This window comes from Pungitius pungitius, chromosome 5, assembly GCF_949316345.1.
Source record: "Pungitius pungitius chromosome 5, fPunPun2.1, whole genome shotgun sequence".
NCBI lineage: Eukaryota > Metazoa > Chordata > Actinopteri > Perciformes > Gasterosteidae > Pungitius > Pungitius pungitius.
The window spans coordinates 3,318,742-3,344,301 of NC_084904.1; the positions used below are offsets into that span (position 1 = coordinate 3,318,742).

Consider the following 25,560-nt stretch of genomic DNA (forward strand, 5'->3'; position numbering starts at 1 on the left):
TGTCAGCAGCTCTTCCACTGTGCTACTTCACCACACACTAACCAACCCTTTGTTTGTTGTATTTAACCTTGAGATTGCTACTCAAACCTGAAGTAAAGCCAACCTATAGAGTAAGGACAGTTGCTCCTCAGCTCTTGTGCTGCACTACCTCACCATGCACCAATTAAAATTTTGTTTCTCGTATTTAACCTTGAGACTGCTACTCAAACCTCATTCAAAGCAGAAGTGATGTCTGCATGAAGGGCCGAGAACCCACAACCTCAGACAGCAGGTTGGAGGCTGCAGCCCTTCAGTTGTTCCCTTGTGCTATTCAAGCACATGCCTCATTGTGTCCGTTTCTCACATTAGACCTTGGGATTGTTTACTAAACCTCAAAACTGTTTCAAAGTTTAAAGCCCTGACTTCAACCACACCCTCCTTCTGAGAGAGCAGGTTTGAACTGAGGATCCTCCACACTTCAGCCTTCCTGCTATCTCCCTGCACTGTTCCACCACACACCTGTTGGTGCTTTTGAATCTAACCTCAATTCTCATAGATTCTCAGGCTGGAATCCACAACACAACACACTTGTCTGCTGGAATTGATTGAACAAAAATAAAAATCCATGTGAAAAAAATTACTTCTCACTGTTCTCAGGTCAAATATTTATGTGATTAATTTCGATTAATTAATTACAAAGCCTCTAATTAATTAGATTATTATTTTTAATCGAGTCCCGGCCCTAATTAATAAACAAGCTAATGGATTGTTTTGGTCGTTTTCAAAACTGAAGCACTTGAGAAATTGTAAAGTAATTAATCATTTTCTTACTCCAGTTTATACAGACTGGAGAATTTGTTTTTATAAGATTCTTTTTATTAAATCGAACTAGTTTTAGTGGCCTGGGCAGGTTTTTGTTGTTCACAATCCACACTACGGAGGATCCGTCCCTGTGGCTGGATGCCGTTTTTATACGACTCCAGCGGCCATAAACTTGAAGACAGGTGTAGTTTATTCCCGAGGCCTACCTGTTGATGCATAGCAGAGGGCCTGGGTAAACAGTAGCTCAGCCTGCATTGACTGCCCAATGGGTCGTACAGAGTAACATGTATAATTTAGTTTTATTGAATAATTATACATACAAAAAGTGCTATACAAGTGTTTATTTTGGTTGGTAAAAGATCACAGGTGTGTGGATTTAATGCTGTTCAATCTGTTTGTATCGAACCCCCCCCCTCACCTGTGAGAAACACTGTTCAAACTGTGTTGCTGACCCCTGCTGCAGTAAAAGCAGCTAATACAGACCAAAGACAACCAGGGGTTAGGACCTCTTTTTGGACATTGGTACAACATTGTGGGTGTTAGAGTGAGATGAGCACAATACAAAGATTCATTTTGGAGAACAAGGCAACACCGACACTTAAGCAACATCATTTTTTTTTGGTTAAGTTTATTTTACAAAAGTCAAATATACATTTGATATATATTCAATATTATTTAGATGCGTGTAACTGAAAGGGATGCAGACACAAAGACAGGTTAAAAAAAAAAGCTCTTTGAGTTGTCATTGGCTGTTGAGTTGGACTGGAATGTTTACAGTGCTAAGTTAAACAGAATGAACAGTATTGTGAACACATTACATTCATCAACTGGACATTTAAAAATAAACCCACGGAGGGACGGAAGGCGTCGCTGGAGCGGATGTTGAGGGTTAAAAACACCCGAGGCACACGGGGATTCGATCAAGGGAGCGTTAGCTCAATAAGCGACTCATCGGGTCAACGCGGAACGGAAAGCTATCAACAGTTGCAACAAGTGGCAGCCCTGGTTTTAAATATAGCATTATTTTCTGGGATTTCTGACGTTTAGTAAATATTTTCTTCAGTCTATGAGCAGAAGTAAACATTGAATTCTCCCTCGCTGGAGAAGCCTCTGATCACGTCTTTCATACGTAGGAGGTGTGAAGCACTCTACACGTCCTGCACCACATCACACCCTGAGCTTTGGAAAAGGGGAAAGCAACAGCAGCTTTCTGGCAAAGGCACAGTCATTCTCCCTAAGAATACAAGTATTGATCGGAGAGGAGAAGGGACTGAGTCAAAAGTTATCGTTACCGTTGTTTTCCAGAATTAAAACAAGTGTTTAGGGTACACAAAGGCAGGAAGACTAACCGTACTTTTGCCAAAAATGTCCTTGTTTTTGATCCCCTTATAAACACTTCAAAGATGTCAGTCTTGATCATGATACATTGAAGAGAACTACACGACCATTGTCAAAATGTTCCTTTGGTAGATAAAGCGGACTTATTGCATAACAAGGTGTTATCACAGCGGACTTACTGGTTCTGTTCATGAGGGAATTAAGTTGTTTTTAGGAATTTCTCTTATAAAAAAAACAAAACAGAAAAAAACAATAAGAAGGAGGGCGAAGAGACGGACCACGTGGGGTCGGAACCATCCGTTAAGCGTAGGTTTACTGAAGCTAAATGGAAAGAAACTGCTAAAGTTAGTGTTTATGCAAAGGTTGGAAGACAGACGAGTCCGAGCACTAGTTCCCAAAGTCCTCCCGTCCTGAATGGAAGAGAAGCTTCAGCCACTGGAGCAAAACGAGGGTACATGTGGACGACGGCTCACTGTTTAAAGGGGTTTCCAGAACTCATCGGACCGCAGGCTGATCGTTTGACGTAAAGGCAACGTCTCACCAGTCAGCTTTTTGGATGCTTTTGAGAGAAGCTCAGACCTGGAATAACCTGACAAACCGGTCAGAACAAAAAGAAGAAGCTTGCTTTGGTAAAAGGCTCCATTTGGGTGTGAATTCCTCCAAGAGACGTCCAATGAGTTACCAGCTGTTGAACAAGACACATCTGAGCGGACAGAAAACAAAGCTCTCATCAAAAGCATTCAGGTGCTGCTGAAATGGATTTATGGTGTACAAATATATATTATTTCCATCGGCTGCATGAACAGGAAAAGCTTACAAAAATATGATTTCTATTAAAGTGGAGTTTCTACAGAGGCACTTGTGTGACCGCAGAGTCCCTCCTTGTTGCATCATATCGCTGTCGACCTTTCAGAGCCCTTCAAAGGGTTTAATGCAAGATTACGAAACATTTTAAACCTGAAATTTGAATCATCTTCAGATGGGTCAAATCTGCTTTAATTCCCGTGTTTCTCCTCTGACGCTGGAGAGAAACCTTTCAAGTTCATATTTTCTAGTGAACCCCCATAATACTTCTGGGCTGCTTTACCATCCCCCAAAAGTCAAGAAATTGGAGTGATATGTAAAAGTATAATTAATGTCATAGGTATCATTTGTAACACTTTGAATCAAATTAATATGTGAATAACATCCATCCATATCAAAATGAAGTTCTATTATGATGTTTATATCATAGCTATTTGTATAATGTCACCATTTTCTTTGTCGTGGTTATTTCTGACACCTCGTGCTCCCTCAAAAGCTCATTTTGAGCAATTAATGCCTTTGGTACTCTTTAAATCACACACACACACACAGGTTAAAGCAGACCCAGAATATTTCCTGTGGTTCTTTGTTTTTGTTGCAGCAAAGGTTTAAAGTGGTGGACAAAAGATCACTTTTTAGTTATGGCTACAAACTAACTTTAACCAAGTTTTACCTTTCTTTGAAAGTTTTTTTGCTTCTACAAAAGAATCTGTGTATAGAATAAAATACACATTGTTTCCAAAATGCACTGAAAGCATTGTGCACTTAAATATATAATGAAGAGCAAGAGGAGGAGTATCTAATAGAGTGTGTCAACACTCTACAATAAAGAGTGCTTTCTTGTTTGTGTGTTTACATAAATATGCGCGTTTGCTCCACACAAAAGTCTGTGTGAAGACTACATTTATTTTTAAATACGTTACTCAATCCACGGTGCTTTCCCATTCGTGTCAAAGAAGTAAACAAGCGAACCTCTTTGAAATACCAAAAATAGAGACATTTCCAAAATGACTTTTTACCCGGGCTGGAGGACAGCTACACATGTGGCCTCTCACACACAACCTCAACATGAATTAAACAGGAATAATGATCATACTCAACACTGTTATAAAACTCCCAAAAATACATTCACTGTGGACACTCAGGGAGGAGGTTGTGAGGGTCTGACACAGGTAAACACACTCCCAGCACAGTGCGTGTGTGTGCGTGTGTGTGTGTGCTTCACAGGTGACTGCCGTCTGTCGGAGGGGGTGGAGGCGCTGGCCTCGGCGGGTCAGAGCAACATGTACTGGTTGTCTATGGCCCGCTTGCGGCCTCGCTCGGGCTCCAGCTCGTAGTCCGAATCCCGCTGAGGGATGTGGGTGATGGGGTGCCGCGCCAAGAGCGGCCGCCTCCCCACCGACTCGCTCCGACGGAGAGGGGCGGCGGCCGTCAGAGGAGGATCGGGCCCGCGGTTGGTGCGCGTGGGCGCCCGGTTCCCGGGCAGAGCGACGGAGCCGGGGCTGGAGGTGGTGCTGGTGCTGGTGGGGCAGGTGGAGCGGGGCTGACTGGCGCTGCGGGCCAGGCTGCAGTGAGCCAAGCTGGGCTCAGAACTCCAGCGATGGAGGGAGAAGGGGACGAGGAGAGCGCCTGAGAGCTGACCTGAGGTTTGAAAACAAAAACAACACAAAGGAAACGAGAGTCTCGGTGAATGGAAGCAGGATCTTCATCATTTACTTTAGGTCATCACTACTATAAATGTTAATAACTGCATTCATCAACCTCATTAAATGCTGAAATCTGAGAACACAGCGACATCTTAAAAGCAGAACCAGAAGTGAGAGGTGGAAGGCGGAGTCTCACCCTGTGACGGCGGGCTGGAGCCCGCCACTACGAAGCTGGACAGAGTGACGGCGCCGGCGGCTCCGCACTCCAGCGGGATGGGGAAGAGGCGGAAGTGACTGAGCATGTCCATGACGGAGGGGAAGCGCAGGTGCTGCACCCGGCACTGACCCCACTCCGTTAGCGAGAGGCGCAGGTGCTGCAGAGACGTGAAGGAGGAGGAGGAGAAAAAAGCACAGACTGAGGCCAACGAGCGATGGGAGCCCTGCCTCCTCCTTTTCTTCACCCCGCATGCCTTCTCTGACCTACCTTTGCTTTTCCCTGGTAGTTAAACGTGAGGACGTAGTCGCCTCGCCGTGTCTCGCTCTGTCGGACCAGAAACACGCCGTGTCCCTGCGGGCCGGCGCTCTGGACCAGGTGGGCGGCCTTAATGCGAGAGATGGGCCCGTGGAACCACGGGTAGGAGAACAGGAAGTGATCGGCTTTCTGGGCGACCTGCTCGGGCAGGGCGAACGTGGCGAGGCCTGGTCGGAGCAACAGAGAATTCAAGCGCTGTCATTTCTGTGAGCCGGGAAGCCGGACTAATCCATACGGTCACAGTGATAATGGATCAAATGACCACGAGTGACAAACTCCCAATCAATAATCAGCCAACCCCGCAGGCAACACAATTCGATTATTATTGCTTTCAATGATCCTATTTGTTGTTTTCATTGTTTGTAATGAAAGCTGAGATCCATTACATGATACAATTATCAACATGGAAGTACAGGCGCAGATTTGAGAAATGACTTAACTTTGACTGTATTTGGAGAAACCAGTACTGAAATGTCATAATTGTAATAATCAGAGATCGTATGTAGGACGTGGACATGTCACCCGTTGGGTTTTGATGTTTTTTTGAGATTTTGGCCGTCTTGTTATTTTGCTACTAGCGAGTGGAATGGACCGAAGAGGGAGGGGGGGGGGACATAGGAGTGGTCGCAACCTGTCAATCACAAGGAATCCCGCCAGCATACTCAGCCTGTCTAGAGTCTCAGGAAGGAACACTCACTTTGACCCCCCGGCTCTGAGCTCCCTCTGCGACTGGCTGGAGCGCCGCTGTCAGCTGGGGAGGGGAGGGGCTCCAGATCCACGCTGCCTGACCTGAAGGACAAGAACACATGTCAGACACACTGCATCATCATCAGCACACGCTTGTTATTCTCATTGGGGAACACCTGGGGAGGGAAATCGGTCCATCCCGTTATTGCTCATCATCATTTCACTTTAAGCCAATCTCTCCCCTCCGTGTCCAAGCACCAGTCTCATTATTGACATTGTTAACATGCAACTGTTCCTTTTATTCCCATTATTAAACCCAATGGAGTGTGAGTGTACTCTGGATTACAAAAGAAACAAAGTGAATGGCCTTTGAGAAAACTAAATGAATAGTTTTGACTTTTTTTTCCTGTGACAAGTGACCATGTTCAAAACCGAAACAAATTCATTTTCCACATCTGTAGTGCCACCTCAATCCGTCAGCAGTTCTTGACTTGGCATCCAGAGAAAAAAGCCCAACAAGAGGACGAGAGACACAGAAACGACGTCTACAGTCCTCCTGTTTACCAGAACTCCAGACCACATTCTGCTTCCCCTCAGATCAACAACAACAACGCGTATGTGGGCTGCAGGACATTTAGTGAAAATGGAGAAAACAGCAGGCTGAAGGAACATAAAGAACAGACAGGAAGTGAGTCCAGTTCTTTCACTCACACACACAGACTGTATGTGTGTTTACATACACACAAGATCGGGAAGGTTAAAGAAGGAAGCCGGATCCGATCTCACTAAATTGCTGACTTGAGATTGCAGCACTCTGAATAACAGGAAGACTCCTTTCTCCTTCCTCAATGTGTGCGTGTGAGTGTGTTCTCTGCCCTGCCTGTCTTTGTGAGAATCACTTCACGTTTTTGCTCTTGTGTAGTGAGGACATTTTGCAAAGGGTGGTCATTTCAACCAGTCAGAGGTGCCACATCGAACAGGAAAAGTGTTAGAAATGGCGTTAGAAATGGCCCCCACTCAAAACGCTGTAGCACCACCAGGCCTCCTCGGCACCGGGCCTCCTCTGCACCGGGCCTCCTCGGCACCGGGCCTCCTCGGCACCGGGCCTCCTCGGCACCGGGCCTCCTCTGCACCGTGTCACAGACACATTCACAGTAGGAGAGGCACAGGGGTTACTAATAATGATCTGTGAGACGCTGAGGCGGCATTCGTGATACCAGGGACCCTGAGAGGCCCTCGGCGGCTCCTGCGATGACGTCTCACAAGGCCGAGAGAGAGCGAGAAAGCCAGAGAGAGAGAGAGAGAGAGAGAGAGAGAGAGAGAGAGAGAGAGAGAGAGAGAGAGAGAGAGAGAGAGAGAGCTCCATTGACACAGTGTTGTTGATGCGACAGGCCACAGATGAGCTTTGGGTATCCTGGTTGCTACGTCGATATGAATGAGAGCGCTGCATTCCTGAAGTTGGACCTTCAAAGACCGTACACACACACACACTTTAATTTAAAGCCTCCTGACGCACACTGGGGCAGAATTAAGATCATTTAAAAGTAAACACAACCGTGTGTGAATTATGTTCACACACACACACACACACCGACTCTTATGTCCATGATCATCATTACGAGTCTTTGGTTTGATGCACCCTCTGATAAGCGCTGCAGCATGCGCAGTCAAAACATTGTGAATCATTTGAAGATTGCAGGCATGTTTTTGTAAAAAGGTAAAGACATAATAAAATGCATGAAGTTCACAGTGCTGCTGTGCGTGTGTTAGACATCTGCAGAAATGAAAAAGGTCCTGAGATCCTCCCGAGTCTCAGACCTCACCCACACACTTCCTTTTGCAGATCGCCCCCAACACAGAGAGACACACACACACACACACACGCGCTTCAAATTATAAAAGTTTCTACTCCTAATGTCTGTTGCTAAAGATGTTCACTCAACAAAGACATAAAACTGCAGAATGCTGTTTTACAGTATTGAGTTTATTCTCTTCCATTCCGTTTGATTTCGAAATGGCATTTATTGCAGAACATTCAAGCCGTTACAGAATTATCTTTACACCAGATGTTTGACCTCTCCAAGGTTTTGTGTAAATATTAAGTTGACTGATGAATTTGCTGCTCCAGTTTAAAGAGCAGGAGGAAAACAAATCTGCAGACAAACACAAATGCGTGACAAAAAGTGTTGTCACGCATTTGCTAACCCACACCTCAGCACAAGTAAACCCTTAGGCCAGACACCCAGGACAGTCCAAGTGTTAAATAATTCCACCAGAACCTCACAGAGAAAAAGCTGTTGAGAGAGGAGGAGGACTGCGACGCTGACCCCTCAGAATGAGAGTGTGAGACACAGCTGGCTCGGACAGATTGAGTAATGTGATTGATTTCATGACTACGTTTTTGAGTCAGATTCAAATACTAACAAACTCTAAACTTGAAATTAGTTTTCTCTTCAGCCTCCAGTTTGACTCACAGCAACCGTCAAGTGCAAAAAGGAGAATATGCATGTAAAGTATTAGAAGTGCTTCTCACCTGTTGCTGATACATTCTTTTAGCTCTGTGGTCCAGGAGCTGACCTGCTGGTCATTGTCAGTCTCAAATATCAGACTACCTCGATTAACCTGCACAGACAAAGATGCTTTCATTATATCGTGCAAATTATATAGAGCCCCGTTGTGTGTGTGTGTGTGGTGTCTGCATGTTCCCCCCCCCGTGTCTGCGTTGGTGCTCTCCAGGTTCTCGGGCTTCCTCCCACAGTCCAAAGACATGCTCTGATTTGATTAGGTAGAATCAGGTAGAGTGTGAACGGGAGAGCGAATGAGCCATTTGACTGGCGACCCGTCCGGGGTGTAAAGCTGGATGTTCGATTAACTCCAGCCGCCCTGCAACTGACTGACTGACTGACTGAAAAGAGCTCCTTTGAGAAAAGGTCGTCTACAGCTGCTACGAGAGGGACTTCCCTAAAAGAGCAGAGGGATTCACACAGAAATGTTGTGATGGACAAAGTTTGTGTGTAAAACTTAGTAGTTCACCTCTGAACCAAAGTAGTTATCAGGTTGGATGTTATGCTTGTAACACTGCAATGGCATTTACGGCGAATAAGCAGAGTTTGATGTAAAAAGGGTCCGTGCATGTCTGGACAAGTTTCTTCCCTCTCGTAAACACACATCTGACAGAAAGCCATCCTTCAGCTTGGTTGGGATATCCGTCAAGTTCAAACCAACAAGGTCTAAATGAAGGCTGCTTTATAATGAAATGATTTGACTCAATGACTGTCCCGTTGACCCTTGATGGAGGATTGAGGCTTGAAAGCAAATGTGGACATAAACAACCCAGTGGGCAGAGCCTGCAAACTACAAATGGAGCCCTTTTTACACACCTTTAAAACAAACGTGTTTAAGTTGTCAGGCATCTCCAGCCGGTTGCAACGACGGACTTCTTGGATATCTGAGCAGGGAGTCGTCAGCTTGGGACCGCAGGCCTGAAACACAAAATACAAGACATGACGACTGGTTCTACCTCAGAAAAAAGGTGCGAGTGAGTAACCTCCCTCATCACAATTATAGTATCTTTCTAAATAGCCGTTTTTGAAATGAGGAAATTATCGTCAGACCTGCTTCTGATGCCTGAGGTGAGCGACCATTTGATACAGCAGGGTCGACCACGCCTTGAACGACACACTCAAACCTCAACCGTCGCCTTACAAGCTTTAAAGCTTTACACTCAAACGGTCATATTCAGAGGCAACGTTTTTTTTAACCCGTAATCAAAAGCGGCCCGTACTAAGCTACAGCAACCACTCTGCACCACAGGATATTCATGTGTTCAGTTTGTAGAGCCTCGAAACGTGTGGGTGTGTGAAGCCCCGGTGCTGCAGCAACTGAAGCCTTCCTTTGTGAGAGAAGAGGCAGTGAATTACTGGGGGGGGGGGGGGGGGGGAAGAGCAGCACCGGAACCAACGATGTAATTGAAGAATGAGATCCGGGGGGCTTCCTGGTGGCGGCGCTGACCCGAGGCACAGAATGAACTCCACGGACTTCAAGTCAACCATCAACACACGATTGGTTCTACAGGCGTGAGGCCTCGCTTCGGGGCCCCGGCGCTCAGTCGCACGAGTACAGGCGCTCGCGCTCCATCGGGTGACGCGTCGCTAACGAAGAGGGGCCCTCGAGGCCCCTCAAACACGCGCGCGCCAACACGGTCCGCGGCCAAAACGCGCACGCTGGGATGGACGACTTGGTCGGCCACGTGCACGGGCCTGTGGCGCGTGGGGGTCGGAGGTCACTTCTGAAGAAGTATGGTTGACACATGATAAAAATACATGTGGCGCCAAAGAGAGCCAGCAACTCTTGTTTGGAGTTACTAAGCATTGTACGTGTGATTCACTTCACACACACAGTTAAAATTGAGTTTGTTCAACTAAGACGCAAAAGGAAATCCTTCTTAATACAGGATTTATATTTGACCATGAAGTATCTTTGCTTTACCGTGAAAACATGGAGGGATGATGATGATGATTATAACCAAGCCCAGAACACAGTGGAGGCCAATGAGCTACATTTACCCCACACGCACAAACGTGTGCCAATGAGAGCACAACAAAAAAAGGTGCAGGCAGAAGAAGCAAGAGGAAACAGACGAGACTGGCTGGGAGAAGAGGGAGGGATGAAGAGGAGAAGAAAGAGCCGGGAGGACGGATTCCAGGGCTTTGTGCACCGGATGAGTTTGAGTCCATGTGACAGTGTGTGCGCCTGAGGAATGTCGATGATAATCACACACACACACACACACACACAACTCTCTTCAGCTCGCTAGTGACATGAATGAACCCCTTTAAACTCTAAATGCTCTTTGTTTTAACCACAGGGTTTAATAATATAAATACAAAAGCGGCGCGATACAGAGATGAGAGGGATGTGACTCATTTAGAGAGCTCTTAGTCAGTGAATGAGGAACTGAACTGCACCAAATTGCTGCCAAAGCTGAATTTAAGCCCAGATATACTTGTACTGCTTCAAATTCTCGTAAAAACGTCAGGTTTTCTCATAACTTCCTCGCGCAGAAAGATACAATCAATATACTCAGAAGAAAGTACGGCACGTGCAGAAGATGCTTGAAGATACTACAGCGACAAAGTGAATCCTCGTTGATGGCCTTGTGACCTTCAGGGCCTCATGTACCTACATTTGCAAACGTAGCGTTATCGGCGCTCTCCGTGACACTTGAGCTTACGTCGTGTTTACAAAACCTGCAGTTAATCAGGTAATCAGCGCCTTTCTCCGGCCACTACACGGCGAGCATTTAAAACGTGCGAGTGAGCGGACCTCCTGCTCGCTTTCTTTCATGGATCAGCCAACGTCAAAACAGTGAGAACTAAAATTCTGTGACAAAAGTTGATGTTATCTGGGCACGAGTGGTGCCAAATGTGTGTACGTCAAGTACTTGTGCTGTGAGACGGCTGAGTGCAGACTGCAGGATTCCCTCATTCACTCATGCTATGACTCTTTGACTTTAACAACTGCTGGAATGGAATGTGAACGCTGAGTGGCAGATGCAATGTCATCTTCACCTGATTTCTTCACCTGTAACGCGTAATGATGATGTGACGCCTTCGGGCTCGGAGACTGCCGTCATTTCACCAGGAGGCATGTGTGAGGAAACCCACAATCTGGTTTACACTCGTTTTTAAGAGGCGGGAGTACATACTGTGTACATACTGTGTACATACTGCGGAGTACTTTACCCATCCCATCCCTTTATGGGAAGCTCCCACTTTCCCCTTGACCCTCCCTTGAACGCATACGCGCGACACAAAAAAGCGGCATTTGCCCTTCTCCCCTTGTTTGAACGTACCTCGCCGTGCTTTTGTAGCACACACTGCAGAACAGATGCGCCTGAAGTGGGCGCAAAAGCGTACACGAGGGCCTCAGTCCCACAGCTGAAGCTGCAGTGTAATGAACGGCAAACTGAGCAATATTACAAACAAATGAAGAGGTTCAGCGGTTCATAAAAAGCCGCAACAATTCATGAATTAGTTGATCAACACACATTGAATCAAGGACAATTTCAATAATTGCTAAACTGATTGGCATGATTCCTTTAAAAATACTTGATATTCTCTTGTAAGAGGTTTCATATTTTATTAAACTGAATATCTGGGTTTCGGACTGCTGTCGGACAAAGTCATTTTGGACTTTATTGTTTCAAATCTGTTGTGTTGGTGTTGTGTCCACAAACGAGTGTCCTTCCATCAGTAGATGGCTGATTAACACCCGTCAGTGTCATGCCATACGAAATTAGACCCCAGAGAAGAAGATGGAGGATGAGAGATAAAGCTTCACAATCAGCCTCGTAAACTCACAGTGTGTAACAGATAACTATGGACCAAGTGAGCAGACCACTTGAGTTACTCTTTGTGTGAGAGACTTTCTGACTAAAAGCATCTTTGAGGAACCATATGTGCTTGTGGTGGGAAAAAAGAAGAAGAAAAAAAAAAAACAGGCAGCAGATGTCTGAATGGTTGAGCAATAACAAAATACGCCTGATTTCTGTGAATCAACTCTATCAGGAAAGCAAGTTCAAGTTCCTATTCATGCAAGTAGTCTGTAATACTCCCTAGACACACACACACACACACAACCCCCAATGACTATGTCCTTACGCAACTCAACCAAGTAATGTGGGAAAAACATGTGAGCGGGGGCAAAAACCATAAAAGCAACGCTAAAAGATCAGGGACGCAAAAAGACTCAAAGCGGCCACAGAGAGGCGCCAGAGGAAACTACTTCAGACCATGCGATGGAGTGCGCAACATGGCCGAAGGAGAAGCTACACAATTACAAGAGGCTGAGCGCATTATAACCAGGAGCAGCGGAGCTGAAAGGAATCAAAAGCAGATCCAAAACCACCACAGTTTTTGTCCAGCGGCCCATTGGGTAATCTGCTCATAGCGGAGGGCTTTTTGGAAATCGTAAGGTCTGATATTATTTCATATTAGACTTTTTTTAGTGCCAAGAACCAGCGCTTTAAATGAGAGTCAGACATGCAGGTGGTTTTAGGTGTAACCACAACGGAACGTTATCCTACAGGAGGCCGCAAACAGCAGCTAATGCAACGCGCCTCGCCCCCGAACCCTTCGCACAAACACACTCTACGGGAGATCCAAAAGAGAGTCGGTGGATGCAGAGTTAAACCTTCAGGAAGGCATGTCAGTAACGTCTTAATTCTGCGCTCCTCTTTGTTTGTATTGTTTGCCGGCAGACCTGGGGTCTGCTCATCCTGCAGCTGGAGGAGCGCTGAAGCGCTACCAGACAAGAGCTTCAGCGCTCCATCAATGTAGTCCAGACAATAACGCAACATTCAACATTTGGCTGGATGAAGAAATAAGTAGAAATGTCACAGCGCATTGCTGTGAGTGTGAGTCTACCTTAAGACGGATCTTCAACCCAACAAGACCAGAGTTTTAGTACTCATACCACGCAGACGTCAAATACTAATGGAGCACAGTTGTTCTACTGTCATGACTCTGTTGGCCTGTTTACGTGTACTGAACTCCATAAAAGACATAATGTCCACCTATTCATACTTGAAACACAGGACAAACAAAAAGTATTTATTAGGCAAGTTAGGTTTGGTGATCCGCCTTTTAATTCCTTAAACTCAATTTCCTTTGGTTTTTCCCTCTGAATGGCTTTGAGATTATAGAGAAAGTAGCTTGACATTCATGGAAGCTTTGAGTGATGGAATATTATATGAAATATTCAAACCCTAGGTTGTGGTTTGTAATAGTTACATCAACACACACACACACACACACACACAGATGGGGATCTCTCAGTAATATGATCCTGCAACGACTTCAGTTTTCACTGCTGATTCTTTTCAGATTGAGTCAACTTTCAATCTGTTTCAACTTCACACACCAAGGACTGATATTGTGAATATGAAACGAAGAGATGCAACAGTGATAATACGGACCAAATTGGCTTTTCAAATGATATTTAATAACAGATACCATTTTAGGCACCAACACTGACCGACCAAAACAACTGCTCACACACGCACGCACTCACACACGCACGCACACACACACACCTACAAGCAAACAGCAGGCATAAACAGTGATGAAAGTAGCTCACAAACAAACAGGGATGGAGCCATGCAGCCTCTCACCCTCAGAACTACAGTTTAAGCCCACAACCCCCCCCCCCCACACACACACACACACACACACACACACACACACACACACACACACACGGGTGACACACAGGATGTTTGGAGTCCAAAACGATCTTCCCAGGGTCCCTTTCTCAAGGCCGTCGTCGCGGCAACTGACTGACACACAAAATTCCACTATCCCTCCGAGGGTCAGCACAGCCAATGCTTTCACGAGTACTGTGTGTGTGTGTGTGAGAGAGAGTGTGTGTGCTGGATTGACCTTAAAACTCAGGGTTACCAAAACAGTCTCAGGAGAGATTTTGGAAAGTGTGTATGCACAATAATCCCACACACAAGAGCAAACACACACACAGACATTTGACAGTACCACCCATCAGGGCCGTATCAGCCAGAGGAGACCTTGACCGACACATCTGTCTGTACTTCCCCTGGTTTTGGGTTGTGATCATTGACACGCTTCTTTTTCCTGCTGCGTACTTGAAGAATAAGTCTGATCTTTACTTTTAATATAGTCGACTTATAAGACTTCAGAGATTCAAGATTCCATTCAGAAGTGCCGTTTGTGTATCTTATTACTTCAGTACCATACATGCTCCATTGTTTACCATCACAATAATGAAACACACAGGTCAAGTTTTCGCTCAGAACCGCTGCGCATCATGGGAGGAGCTCTTAAGAAGTGGGCAGTGAGCCTCTCATAGCTGTGCTCGGGTCCGGGCTCCTGTGTTAACATTGGATCCGCGTGTACAATAGTTCTAGCTGAAGCGAACACCGCGGCGCTCTGGAGCAGCTGCCATTGTTTTCACCCTTCTAATCCGCTGCCAGGCTACACCACCTGTTGTTTGTGTCACACACGTACACACCCCCGGAGGTGCTACCCCCTAGCGGGTGGGACCGAAATAAATGATCTGATCACATGGTGGTTGAACTATTCTTCTATTGCACGTAATGCAGCCATTAGTGAGCTCTAAAGGCAAGTTGGAGGCCCACAATGACAGTTGACGTATATAAACACTCAGACGTCAAGGCGTTTTTAACTTACTACGATGCTATAAAGTTATTCTGTGCATTTGGAGATGATGTGATATTAGATGAGATGATAATGTTTAAATATTTTTAATTGAATGCTCACTTTCTTATTTGTGTTTATCCATGTCACTTTAACTGTGTTGCTTTTAGATGGTTTATAGGTCGGAGGAAGTCAAAGCTCCGTCTGAGGCCCACTGGCGATCCGACACAGAGACAATACACAATAAACAGACACTGCGTGTCCTTCAGGAGTAAAAAACAAACACAACCAGAAGATCAACAGTAATAGTGCAGCAAAGGTCAGGTTCAATCAGTGCTTTGTGTTGGGTCTCTTGATTTGGAAAGTAGTATTTGACTCAGAAAGTATAAACAGAAAGTTTATATTTGACCTGTATGTGTGTGGCCATAAAATTATTGTTGGCTCGGGACTCATTTTGCTCGAGTTCTTCATTCAAATAAGTTCTTTCAGTCCAAAAAAAGAAATTTCAAAAACATACCTCCGCTAAAAACGGTTTGTGTCGATCTCTGGTACGTGTACCTCGGTTGAGTACAAGACAACCAGGAGATCAGATCACATTCACAATCAGCTCTAACTGCGGCATCATGGAGGATGTGGGAAACACACATACACACACACACAAACACACACTAGTTGTGGGCTTGCAAACTCCGATAGAGATGAGTGTGTTCTAGGAAACCTGTCAGAAGCAGCCTTTAATGACGAATAAATGTGTCAGTGAATTGTGCTGCCCTGCTTGCATACTTCTCAGAAACATCGATACATTCGCCAAATATGCAAAAGTTAAGACGCCACATGCAAAATTCACAGAACTACGTGCAGTTCCATGTAAACTAATTAGTAGTGGCTTTTTTTCATGAGAAAAAGTGTAATCAGCGAAGCTGACAGAGCACAGAAACAGAATGGAGGGTTGTCTAATTCGGAAAGCAATGTAGGAATGATGGACACTAATATCGGCCAACAGTGACAAAATGAGGCTGTTTGAGACCAAGCAGAGAAATCTGCAAAAGTATCAGAGGGTTGATTAACATCTTTTTACAGTAGTTGAGAAAAACTTGTTTAATCTTCATCAGGGTAGGATTCATGGCGGCTGCATTAAGCTGCGTGAGCTCGGTCATGTGTGTACAAAAAGCAGCTGCTAATATCTGCTGTTGCAGTGGTCTCTCCAGCACCGGAGAGATATACAAATATAAACCTAGTGTGAATCATTTCTAAAACCACAAAATTCTGCATTTGAGAGAGAGACATGCCCAGAATCTCCCCCCCCCCCCCCCCGGTCCTTTCCCTTCCACCCTCGGGCCACACCATTGTCTCTGAATAGGCCTTACGGTGCAGCCAGGACCAGGTTTATACAGCGCAGGAGATCGAACCGCGATTACATTTTCCACACTAGGGGCAGAGCCAAGTGGGTCTCGTCAGGGCCAGAGAAAACGCCACATGTTTATAACACAGTATCAAAAGCCGCTGTTTGCTTAGTGCGAAGCTACAAGCCGCAATTGACAAATCCTCTCCGCTGGCAAAGGGATGAAAGAATATGAGTCATTTTTCTGAGGGGAAACAGAGAGACGAATAATGAGTAGATGCTGGTTGTGTTTGGCCCTGTAATGGAAACCAGGCCAAAGACTTGCCCGGAGAGAAGGGAGGGGGGGGGGGGGGCACTGGGATTAGACATGAGACTGAGAATAAAGTTGGCTGGGATTAAGTAGAAAAGAATGGATTAAACGGTAGAAGATATGCAGAAATGTTCACATGGCATCTGCAGACTTTTAATATCAAATACAAGGTACGACCTCTTCCGCAGCCATGATGCTTGAAGCTTGTTGGGATAATTATTACAATTACGGTAGATTGGGGCTGCAACTGATGATTAACCATCAAATGAACGGTTTCATTGTTAATTCAATACAAATAATGGCGACTGAAATATTTAGAAGTTTTACTTAAGAAATAAAAAAGGACCAGTTAATTGACAAGTCATTGTCATTTTAAAGTACATTAAAACATCCTTTAATGTGCCAGTACTTTCCACTATGAAAGTGGCAGACAATATACAAAACGTTAATTATTTTAATCTATGGAGAGTCTTAAAGTCAATAAAGAGCCACAAGTGTTTACATGACTACAAATACGCTTTGATACTTAAATCGTACTGTAATTACATCTCCTCAAACCATGACACAAGGTGGTAACACATTAATATTTGCACGTGTGTGTATTGATGAAAAAGAACAACTGAAGAAAACTACACGGTTCGGGTGTTGCACAGTGCTGCTTTGGGGGCTTTCCACATGCAACTCAGCAAGGTCATGTGCACTGGCACTGTGATTGTAGGTCACACACACACACACACACACACACACACACACACACACACACACACACACACACACACACACACACACACACACACACACACACACACACACACACACACACACACACACACACACACACACACACACACACACACACACACACACACACACACACACGATTAAATACTACAAATCATAAAAGGGGAAATTTTGTGTTGAGGTAAAAGTATTCATTAATGCCAGCAGAGACACGCACAGTGATGACACAACGACCACTCCTACACAAAATACACACAAGTAGAAACAGCGACCGAGAGATCTGACAAACATCTTGACCGCATGACTCTAACCGCTCCACTTCCTTTAGATGTTTCTATAGATTTCTGTAACACAGAAAGACACACACACACACACACACGACTGTGAATCCAAATAAATGCAAACAAAATTACAAAATTAATTTGGTTGCTTTCTATATGCTTTATTGCAGTTGTATACGTATATAAATAACACATAGATTAGTGCTGGAGACTGTTATTTCACAGTTTCCCGGTAAAACACTTCCACTTTTGGTCTGATAAAATGATGAATGAAGATACAAGAAGAAACAAGTCTGCCACCCATTCCAGCAGCCGGGCCACAATTCCTATCATTAGGGGGAATATTAAACCCTTAAATTAGGACCAAACATCCTCTCTGGCCTCATAAAGCAATCATTCAAAAGTAGAAGCTCACACAGAATTGAAGAAGGCTGTCCAAGAAGACCAACACTATGTCAACCGTTTTCTCATCCAGCCCGACCGCTACGAAGCAGTTTGACCTCCAAGAGATGGACCAAGAGTCGGGTTCAATTCCTCAAAGTACTCCAACGTCCAGAATCCAGGTCAGGGCTCGCCTCCTGAGAACAGCGTGGGCGAACACCCGGCTTCATGTCAACATGATCACCGACATGGATCTGCTGCTTAAACTCTCCCACAACAGGAGCTTTTGGATCACAAATGTCTGCATGAATCATATCGTGTTGCGCCTGGTATTAAATATTAAAGAAGAGCAGACTGACATCAGAAGCCAGCTTCGACCAAGAGATTATGTAGTAATTTACTGTGTGCAAATCACAACATCTGAGAGGTTCCACTCCTTTGATGCCGTCATATTTAAACCTTTAATTGGAAACCGGAGGGTGTTGTATTCCTGAAAAGAGTCAGAACTGTTTTCACTTTTTACCCAAGTGACGAAACTAAGAATATAATCATTTTGCTCACCGGCGCCAAAAAGCTTAACCACCTATAAAAAGCACTTATATTTTCCACTTCTGTAAATGTACCATAAAGTTAAACTGAAAATTTCTGATTTTCTATCTCATTTTCTTTTGCGGTTACAGAAACTCCTTTGACAAATCTCCTGTTTTATAGAGACCCTTACCATACTTATTCAGTAAAACATTGAGAAACTATGGCATCGAAAATTCCTGCACAGAAAATTCCTGCACTTTTCCGAGCGACTCACGGTTCCCTCCCACGTTTTCCCGTACAGACACAAAATGGGAAAGTCCACAAAAGTGATGCTTCGCTTCTTTCCCGTGAAAAACATTTTACGGATATTCGGTTCACCTTCTTTGGTGAAACCATTAATCAATGAAGCGGCTTTTCTGCTGCGACTCACTACGAAGGGGTCACCTTCTGGAAAATGAACCGAGCGCCGCATGTGCATAACCTATGACCCCCCAAAATGCATTGCAACTCGCACAAGTCAGACTCGGTCTGACTCCGCTTTTATTTTCAAATCAACAATTTTAGAGCAACGAAACCAGACTTTGAGCCTACTGGGTGGTTACCTGAACATTCCCAGATTATTTCCCCCCTCTTTTTATTTTGAGAAACTCTTTCCTCCTCTCCCCCCCCCCCCCTTTGCGACTGCAGAGGACGAGTTCAAGCACATCTGCAGAAAATGAACTACATCGACAAACTAATCTGGTTAAATGAATCGGAGGAAAGACAGGAGATCATTGACTCTCACGCTTCCCTACGTTTCTCTTCACTTTGACCATCTGTCGCGTAGGAACAAATTGATTCGTTGCGTGATAATCACACACTATCAAACTGTGGTGAACACGACACACATGCACGCGCGCGCACACTCATGCAAACATCGTCTTGCGTTATAGGACTCGGTCAATTTCCTTCGAGGCAGAATTTCAAGGTTTCATGAAAGTCAAACAGAGATTTGAATTTGTGGTTGAGATTCAAAGACTGCTGTGATGCAAAATGAAACTTGAGTTACTCTGAAAAGAAAATCTCTGCTCTAAATACATCTATCAGGTTGACGTTTTAAAATGTCTTACTGCTACTCTGTGGAATCAAACGATTCATTCATCTCACAAATAGTTGCGCTTTCATTCATCTGTCATGTCAGTCATTCCTTTCACTTTAAAACTGTACTGCCACGGTTGGTTTTAATTTAGCAATAAAAGACATTCTACAAGTCACTCCAATTTATGGCTTTTAAAGTCATTCATATGGGGAATGTTTTATCACCATTCAGTTTGACCCCTAGGGTTGTCATTAAAAAAAATGAATCTCCAATAAGCCTGCCAATACCCGAAATGCACATGGGAAAATGATAATAAAGTCATCCATAACTAGTGCGGAACAGTTATCTCTCAGTAATTGGCTCCCTGCACGGAGACATCTGCTTGAAATCGGACTTCTCTGTCGTGCAGGTTTAACAGCAGAAACCACGGCTACAGATATTTCCCAATTTGTGAGGAAAAACAGCCATTTCAATTGATTCCACACGGCCTGATCTCCGTAAAGGGATTTTGCATTTGGATGCAGACTCTGTAGGCAGCAGGGCAGGATTTTGGGCATCGGAAGTGTTCTAGGTTGAACTATCGCTCAAGTGATATTGACCGATGAGGTTTGAGCAGCAAAAGAGGCGGAACACGACGGCTGAAATGCTTTCTAGGAACCACGTTTCTGATTTTTATTGGTTTGAAATGAGCTTGTGAACTTACACATCGTCTCTCAGCTACAACTCCGGTCTCGCATCTCAAGTTGCTAATCGGACAGGAAACAATGAGCAGCACGGGGAAAGGGAAGTCACGGGGCGGAAATCCTCTCGCTACACCAGAACCCGAAAAAGTGAAGCGCATCGGTAGCGAAAGGGTTCTGAGATGGGACTCAAACTTCTCAATAGCATTATCCTTAATCAACATTTTCAACAGCACCAGTTGGTTGAAGTATAACTCTAGCGTAAAGCCTTAATTGAAGCAGTATTCAGCTAAAAGTCAAAAATCGTTATATATTTTTGATGATATTATTATAGATGAATGATTGATGACAAAAAAGTGATTTCTTTGGCATTGAAATGTAAAGGCATGTTTTTGACACCTTTGGAGTCAAAGTGGGCGGGCACAATAAATAAATGTGAACCAGGGAGGCTTCTCCTTCCTTCAGGACTTCTCACACATTCTGTAAGAAGTTTACAGACCTTGCATTACAGGAATAATAATCATTTGAAAACTGGCCACAGCCCCTCAGCCACCTTGATCTCACCCCATCCTGGCATTTGCAGGCTTGTCCACCTAACTTTTGGTCTTTCTTTCTCATGTCTCCTGCTGCTGCCCATCTCGTGTGTCTCTCTCGGTTGGTTTTCATTATTTTTCTGGTTCAGCTGACTGGGGCCCATGTGTTCGGAGCTTCAGTTGTGGTATGCAGCAAGATCCAAATTAACGCTGCGTGTTGCCATACGAGAGACTGAAATACAACAAGTAACACAGAACAGATGGACTCCAGATCCTGGTTGTTGGAAAAGTATTTTCCACTGATGCTGCTAACTCCCCTTTTACTGTCGGAGAGGGGGAAAAAGTAAAACCCAGCAGAGACGTAGAGAAGAACGTGTAAAAGTATAGATCATTTCAACACATTCTGATGGTTCGCTGAGACATAACCCATTGGGCTTCATGAAAACTCTCTTACAGGAAACTCCTCCATATTTTTTTTTTAATTTCTCCTGAAGGCTTTGAGGTAAAGCGCCGCATGACCTCGACGGGAGATGAGACGAGACAGGGCCTGTGTGACTAAGAGGAGGTCCACAGGAGGTCTGTGGCAACGGCAGCCGACTCCGGGGGACAGAATACCACTGTTTTCCTGGCAAGACGGTGACCTCGTCTGTAACCTTGACAACCGCACGTCAGATGAGGTTCTGACACATCTCTCTCGGAGGAGAGCTGATCGGTTGGTGGCAGAGAATTTGGATACAACTCCAATGAGAGGAAAACTGTACATGAATACATATTCTTTTCACCTTTAGGTCCATGGACCAAAGGATCTAAAACACCATGACCCAGAGACGGGAATGTTCATCTTTTTTATGCCAGCAAGCCGTCACCAAAGCCAAAACCTTTGAGGCCGAGGCAAGGTGGAGGAGTGAAATGAAGAGTCTGAGACAACTGTGAGTCTGCCTGTTTTAGCTGACATGACAAGATTCACTTCTGTAATAAAACAAGTGTTACATCACTTCAACTATTTTGTCATTCTATCTGCGAAACAGATAAATACTGTCCTTGTATAACTAGAAGAGGTTGATGCATCCAATCTACCCTCTTCTAGTGGAAAAGCTAACATTTTCCCTCAGTTTCCCTGCCGGCAAATATATAATATAGGCTTCTGCATCAAGGTGTGTGTGCTGCCTAAGCCCCGCCTCCGCTTTCCACAAGGAAAAAGCACGGAGGCAGCGTGATCAACTTAAATGTTGGTATTTATATATAAAATGAATATCGCAGCACCAAAAATTATTGCATGTGATTTCTGAGCGTTTGCGATATGTCAATATATTGCATATTGCGAAGGGCCTACTCGATGGTCACTTCTTCTGACCAAGTAAGCAATTGGCGTATGTTCTTATCTGAATTAAGCATTTAAAAGCTACGTTTGAACTGACATTAGCAGTGCGTCAGAACTGGCTGCACAAGACTGCCGTGCCTTCAGTGGAATGTCGTCACATCAGTTTCCCTGCAGCTTTCTCCTTTGTGAGGAATGAGCTGACTGATATTCTCACATAGAAAAATGTAAATAGGAATACATATGAACAGGACCCTTGGATAAGTATCTCCTGTGCAGCACACCGATGTGTGAAACCCCACACAGTATGTGCACCAAGATGCTAATTTTGGGGTGTGAATGTTTTCTGTATGTTTAAATGTGTGCATGTAAATCCACAGTTTCCGTTCCTTTTAAGGTCATTCTCAGGGCCTTTACGCTTTAGCCTGCCTCGATCTCTCTCGCTCTCTCTCTCTCTCCTCCTTCTCTCACAGCATAGCAATGTAGTCAGTTGACTGAAGCTGGCTAATGCCTACCCATCATTTCTGAACACACACACACACAGCTCTGACTCTATCATTAACAGAATTACCTCACGCACATGGTTAGGGCTGCAGCTGGCTGAAGAGTTGAGGGCTGCTAAATATAAAAACCCTACACGCACACATACACACTCAGACACAGAGAGACGTGCAACGTCTTTTTCATTTACCCCGACTTGGGCCAGAATGCACACTGGCGCGTGCACACACCCTCAAGGGACTGAACTCTGCGGCCCTGCAGCGTAGGTGGCGGCGACTCTCACAGCGGTCAACTCAATCAATCCGATGACTCGTTTCGGCCTTGCCACTGGCCCCATCTGGATTATTACATGGTTTTATGCCATGGGGTCTCGTGTGTAGAGCCAAGCATGTGAAAAAATACCTATCCTGCTGTGTTGCAATGAGCCGTCATGCGAGGATACAAAGGGCATGCTGATCTTTCTGCATCCCACACTTAAATGCCTGATTTCAAATATATTTAAAATTTAATTTTATACTCTCCAACTGTCGAGTGGATGTACTAAAGTAATGTGACTAAATGTTGTGAGTGGCTGAAACAAACCCCACACAAACAGGAAATAGTGTAGGAGGCATATCTGCTCAAAGAGTAAAAGAAGACATGCATGTTGCAGATTCTTTGAGGTACACAGGGAAAAATGCCGTGCTACATTAAAGCATGAAAATGACTATTAGAAAAAAAATGTGTGGCAAAAATCAGCGTGACATAGGCGGATCAAATCAATTTTACTCGTACAAATAGCAAACTCCATTTCCTTATGCTACTTTCACTAGGTTCAAGGGCAAACCATCCGTTCTCCTATCTTAAGAAGTTATCAGTGTGAAACGAGCGAGGCCGTTTCAACAGGGAGCCTTCTGCTCTGCATGCGAGGCAGGAACATATGTGATGCTCTTATTAGTTTCCATGGGTCTCAGCTGCCTCCGGACTAGTTCTGATCGCTCTTCTCCCAGCTGAACCTCGCAGCGCACTCTGCTGCAGCTCCAACACAAACCAATCACCGGAGGCAAAGATGTATGAAAACACAGCTTTCTGAGACAAAACTAAATGTCATCACATCTTTGTTTTGTCATGTGGCAAACTCTACAGCAGCGAGAGCTTCTTAGATGTGGCAAAATACAATTTATGAAAAACAAAACACAGAGAAAAGAGATTTGAAAGTGTGTGGAGGGGAGGTGGGGGGGGGACCCCTGTGACTAAAACAGCTAGAAACAGGAAATTACTTGTGCCTTTGTGTGTTTTATAGTGCGCTCATGCATCTGCAACATTAACTGGCCCTTCAAGGGCTTTTGTGGGTTTCCATTTTATTGATGAACGCAAACACCTCTGCAGAACCATCCAGCTTCCACCAATATGAAACACAAGCTGAGGAACCTGCCAGCTGCTCAACGGTGTGTCGAGTTCTGAGAAGAAGCTCTACAAACATTTGCAAGAACCGCGCGTGCACACACACACAAACACACACACACTCCTTAACGCAGGCACCTGCTGTACCAAGAACAGGAACTTAGGAATTGACATGTTACAACTAAAATAAACTGATAGGCAATAATAGTAGGTGGTAGTGAGGGAATAGGATTAATCAATTATATATTGCATTTTGGTGATTGGATTTACTTTTTTACTAATTGTACTACTTTGCATTTATATTGATTAAAACAGGACACTATGGCTACATGGGAACTTGCATTCACTTGTTCCTTAATAAAATTGAAAACAAAATAATTAGGGCAGCCAGTGTTTGACAAAGGAGAGAAAACACACCTGCTGGGTGAAATTTCTACTAATTCATAGTGTGCATTTTTGTTGTTGCATAAAGCAGAGTTTGAAAGAAAATGCACCATGTTCCAAAATTCTGAAACCAGTGAAGCTTGAAGTCAATTTGTCAACTCAATTTGAAGTACTAAAGTACTTCTATTAAACACACTAGGAACACACGTGATAGCATGCACAGCCAACAGCTGGAAACAAACTTTAACACAGAGACCCTATGCCAACTTTCTCTCTCCTTCCTGGGTGACCAATGTGCAGAGAAACCATTTATAAGTTATCACATTTTGTTTGGAGCGGCGGTAGAGAAAACATGTGTCTATTCAATGCGAGTGTGGTGAATTTAAAACATAATGGACATTTAGTGCTTCCCTCACGATGTGTACATGTTTGTAATCATCTTGTTTGGTTTACACAAGATATGCATGTATAAATGTTTCTACTTTGGCGGATCATAGAGCTCCAGCTGGTACCTCTCTCCCGCTCCTCCTCCTCTTCCGGCTACTTGAGCGTCCCTCATCCTCCTGACCAGCAGGCGGCAGCGCTGCCAGCGGGGCTGAGTGTCCGAGATGGCGTCTTCAACAGCAAGTACCTCAGTTGCCCTCTTTACAGCAGCCGCTCCCCTCTGACCTCTTCTGCCTCATGCTCCGCTGCGCAACCAACGAAGCGATCTCGAAAGTGAGAGGCCACTCCAGCCACAGACATGTGCGAGGAGGCCGGGGGCGTGGCCTCAGAGTTCGGACGAGGGAGGGATTCGAGGAAGAGGAGGATGAGGACACTTCCTCGTTTGCAGGGGAAATCCTGCCACTGTGTGGCCATTATTTGGGGGACTGTTGAGGGGGAGGCCGGGGTTGCTAGGAGCCAGGTCCTGGATGAGGGGGGGCTGGGCCGTTTCTGGAGAAGCCGCCTTACGGTCTGCCGGATTTGACTGACGGAGAAATGCGTGACGTCGGCGTGTGCGGCATTGGAGGTCGACGAATCGGAGGGAGTAGCGCTCACTCACACCTGCCGACAGTCTGTGCTTGAAATCTCCTCGTTGCTGCGACTGTTAATCAGCTG

General features: G+C 44.9%; 1 protein-coding gene across 1 annotated transcript; it reads right to left on the reverse strand.

Moving 5' to 3' along the window:
* Positions 1-1,409: 1,409 nt before the first annotated feature.
* sh2b3 (SH2B adaptor protein 3) lies at positions 1,410-25,560 on the reverse strand. Its single transcript, XM_062562219.1, has 7 exons — positions 24,944-25,560; positions 9,189-9,290; positions 8,342-8,430; positions 5,819-5,910; positions 5,074-5,288; positions 4,786-4,963; positions 1,410-4,584 (listed from the first exon to the last, which is right to left on the reverse strand). The coding sequence occupies exons 1-7, from the start codon at positions 25,019-25,021 to the stop codon at positions 4,217-4,219; spliced, it is 1,122 nt and encodes a 373-aa protein (XP_062418203.1). The 5' UTR covers positions 25,022-25,560; the 3' UTR covers positions 1,410-4,216.

Coding starts and splice junctions, on each gene's coding strand:
- sh2b3 (XM_062562219.1), bottom strand. CDS start 25,021: ATGAGGGACGCTCAAGTAGCCGGAAGAGGAGGAGGAGCGGGAGAGAGG. Junction 5,289..5,818: donor CTCAGAGCCGGGGGGTCAAA/GTGAGTGTTCCT, acceptor TGCTCCGACCAG/GCCTCGCCACGTTCGCCCTG. Junction 4,964..5,073: donor ACTACCAGGGAAAAGCAAAG/GTAGGTCAGAGA, acceptor ACGTCTCTGCAG/CACCTGCGCCTCTCGCTAAC.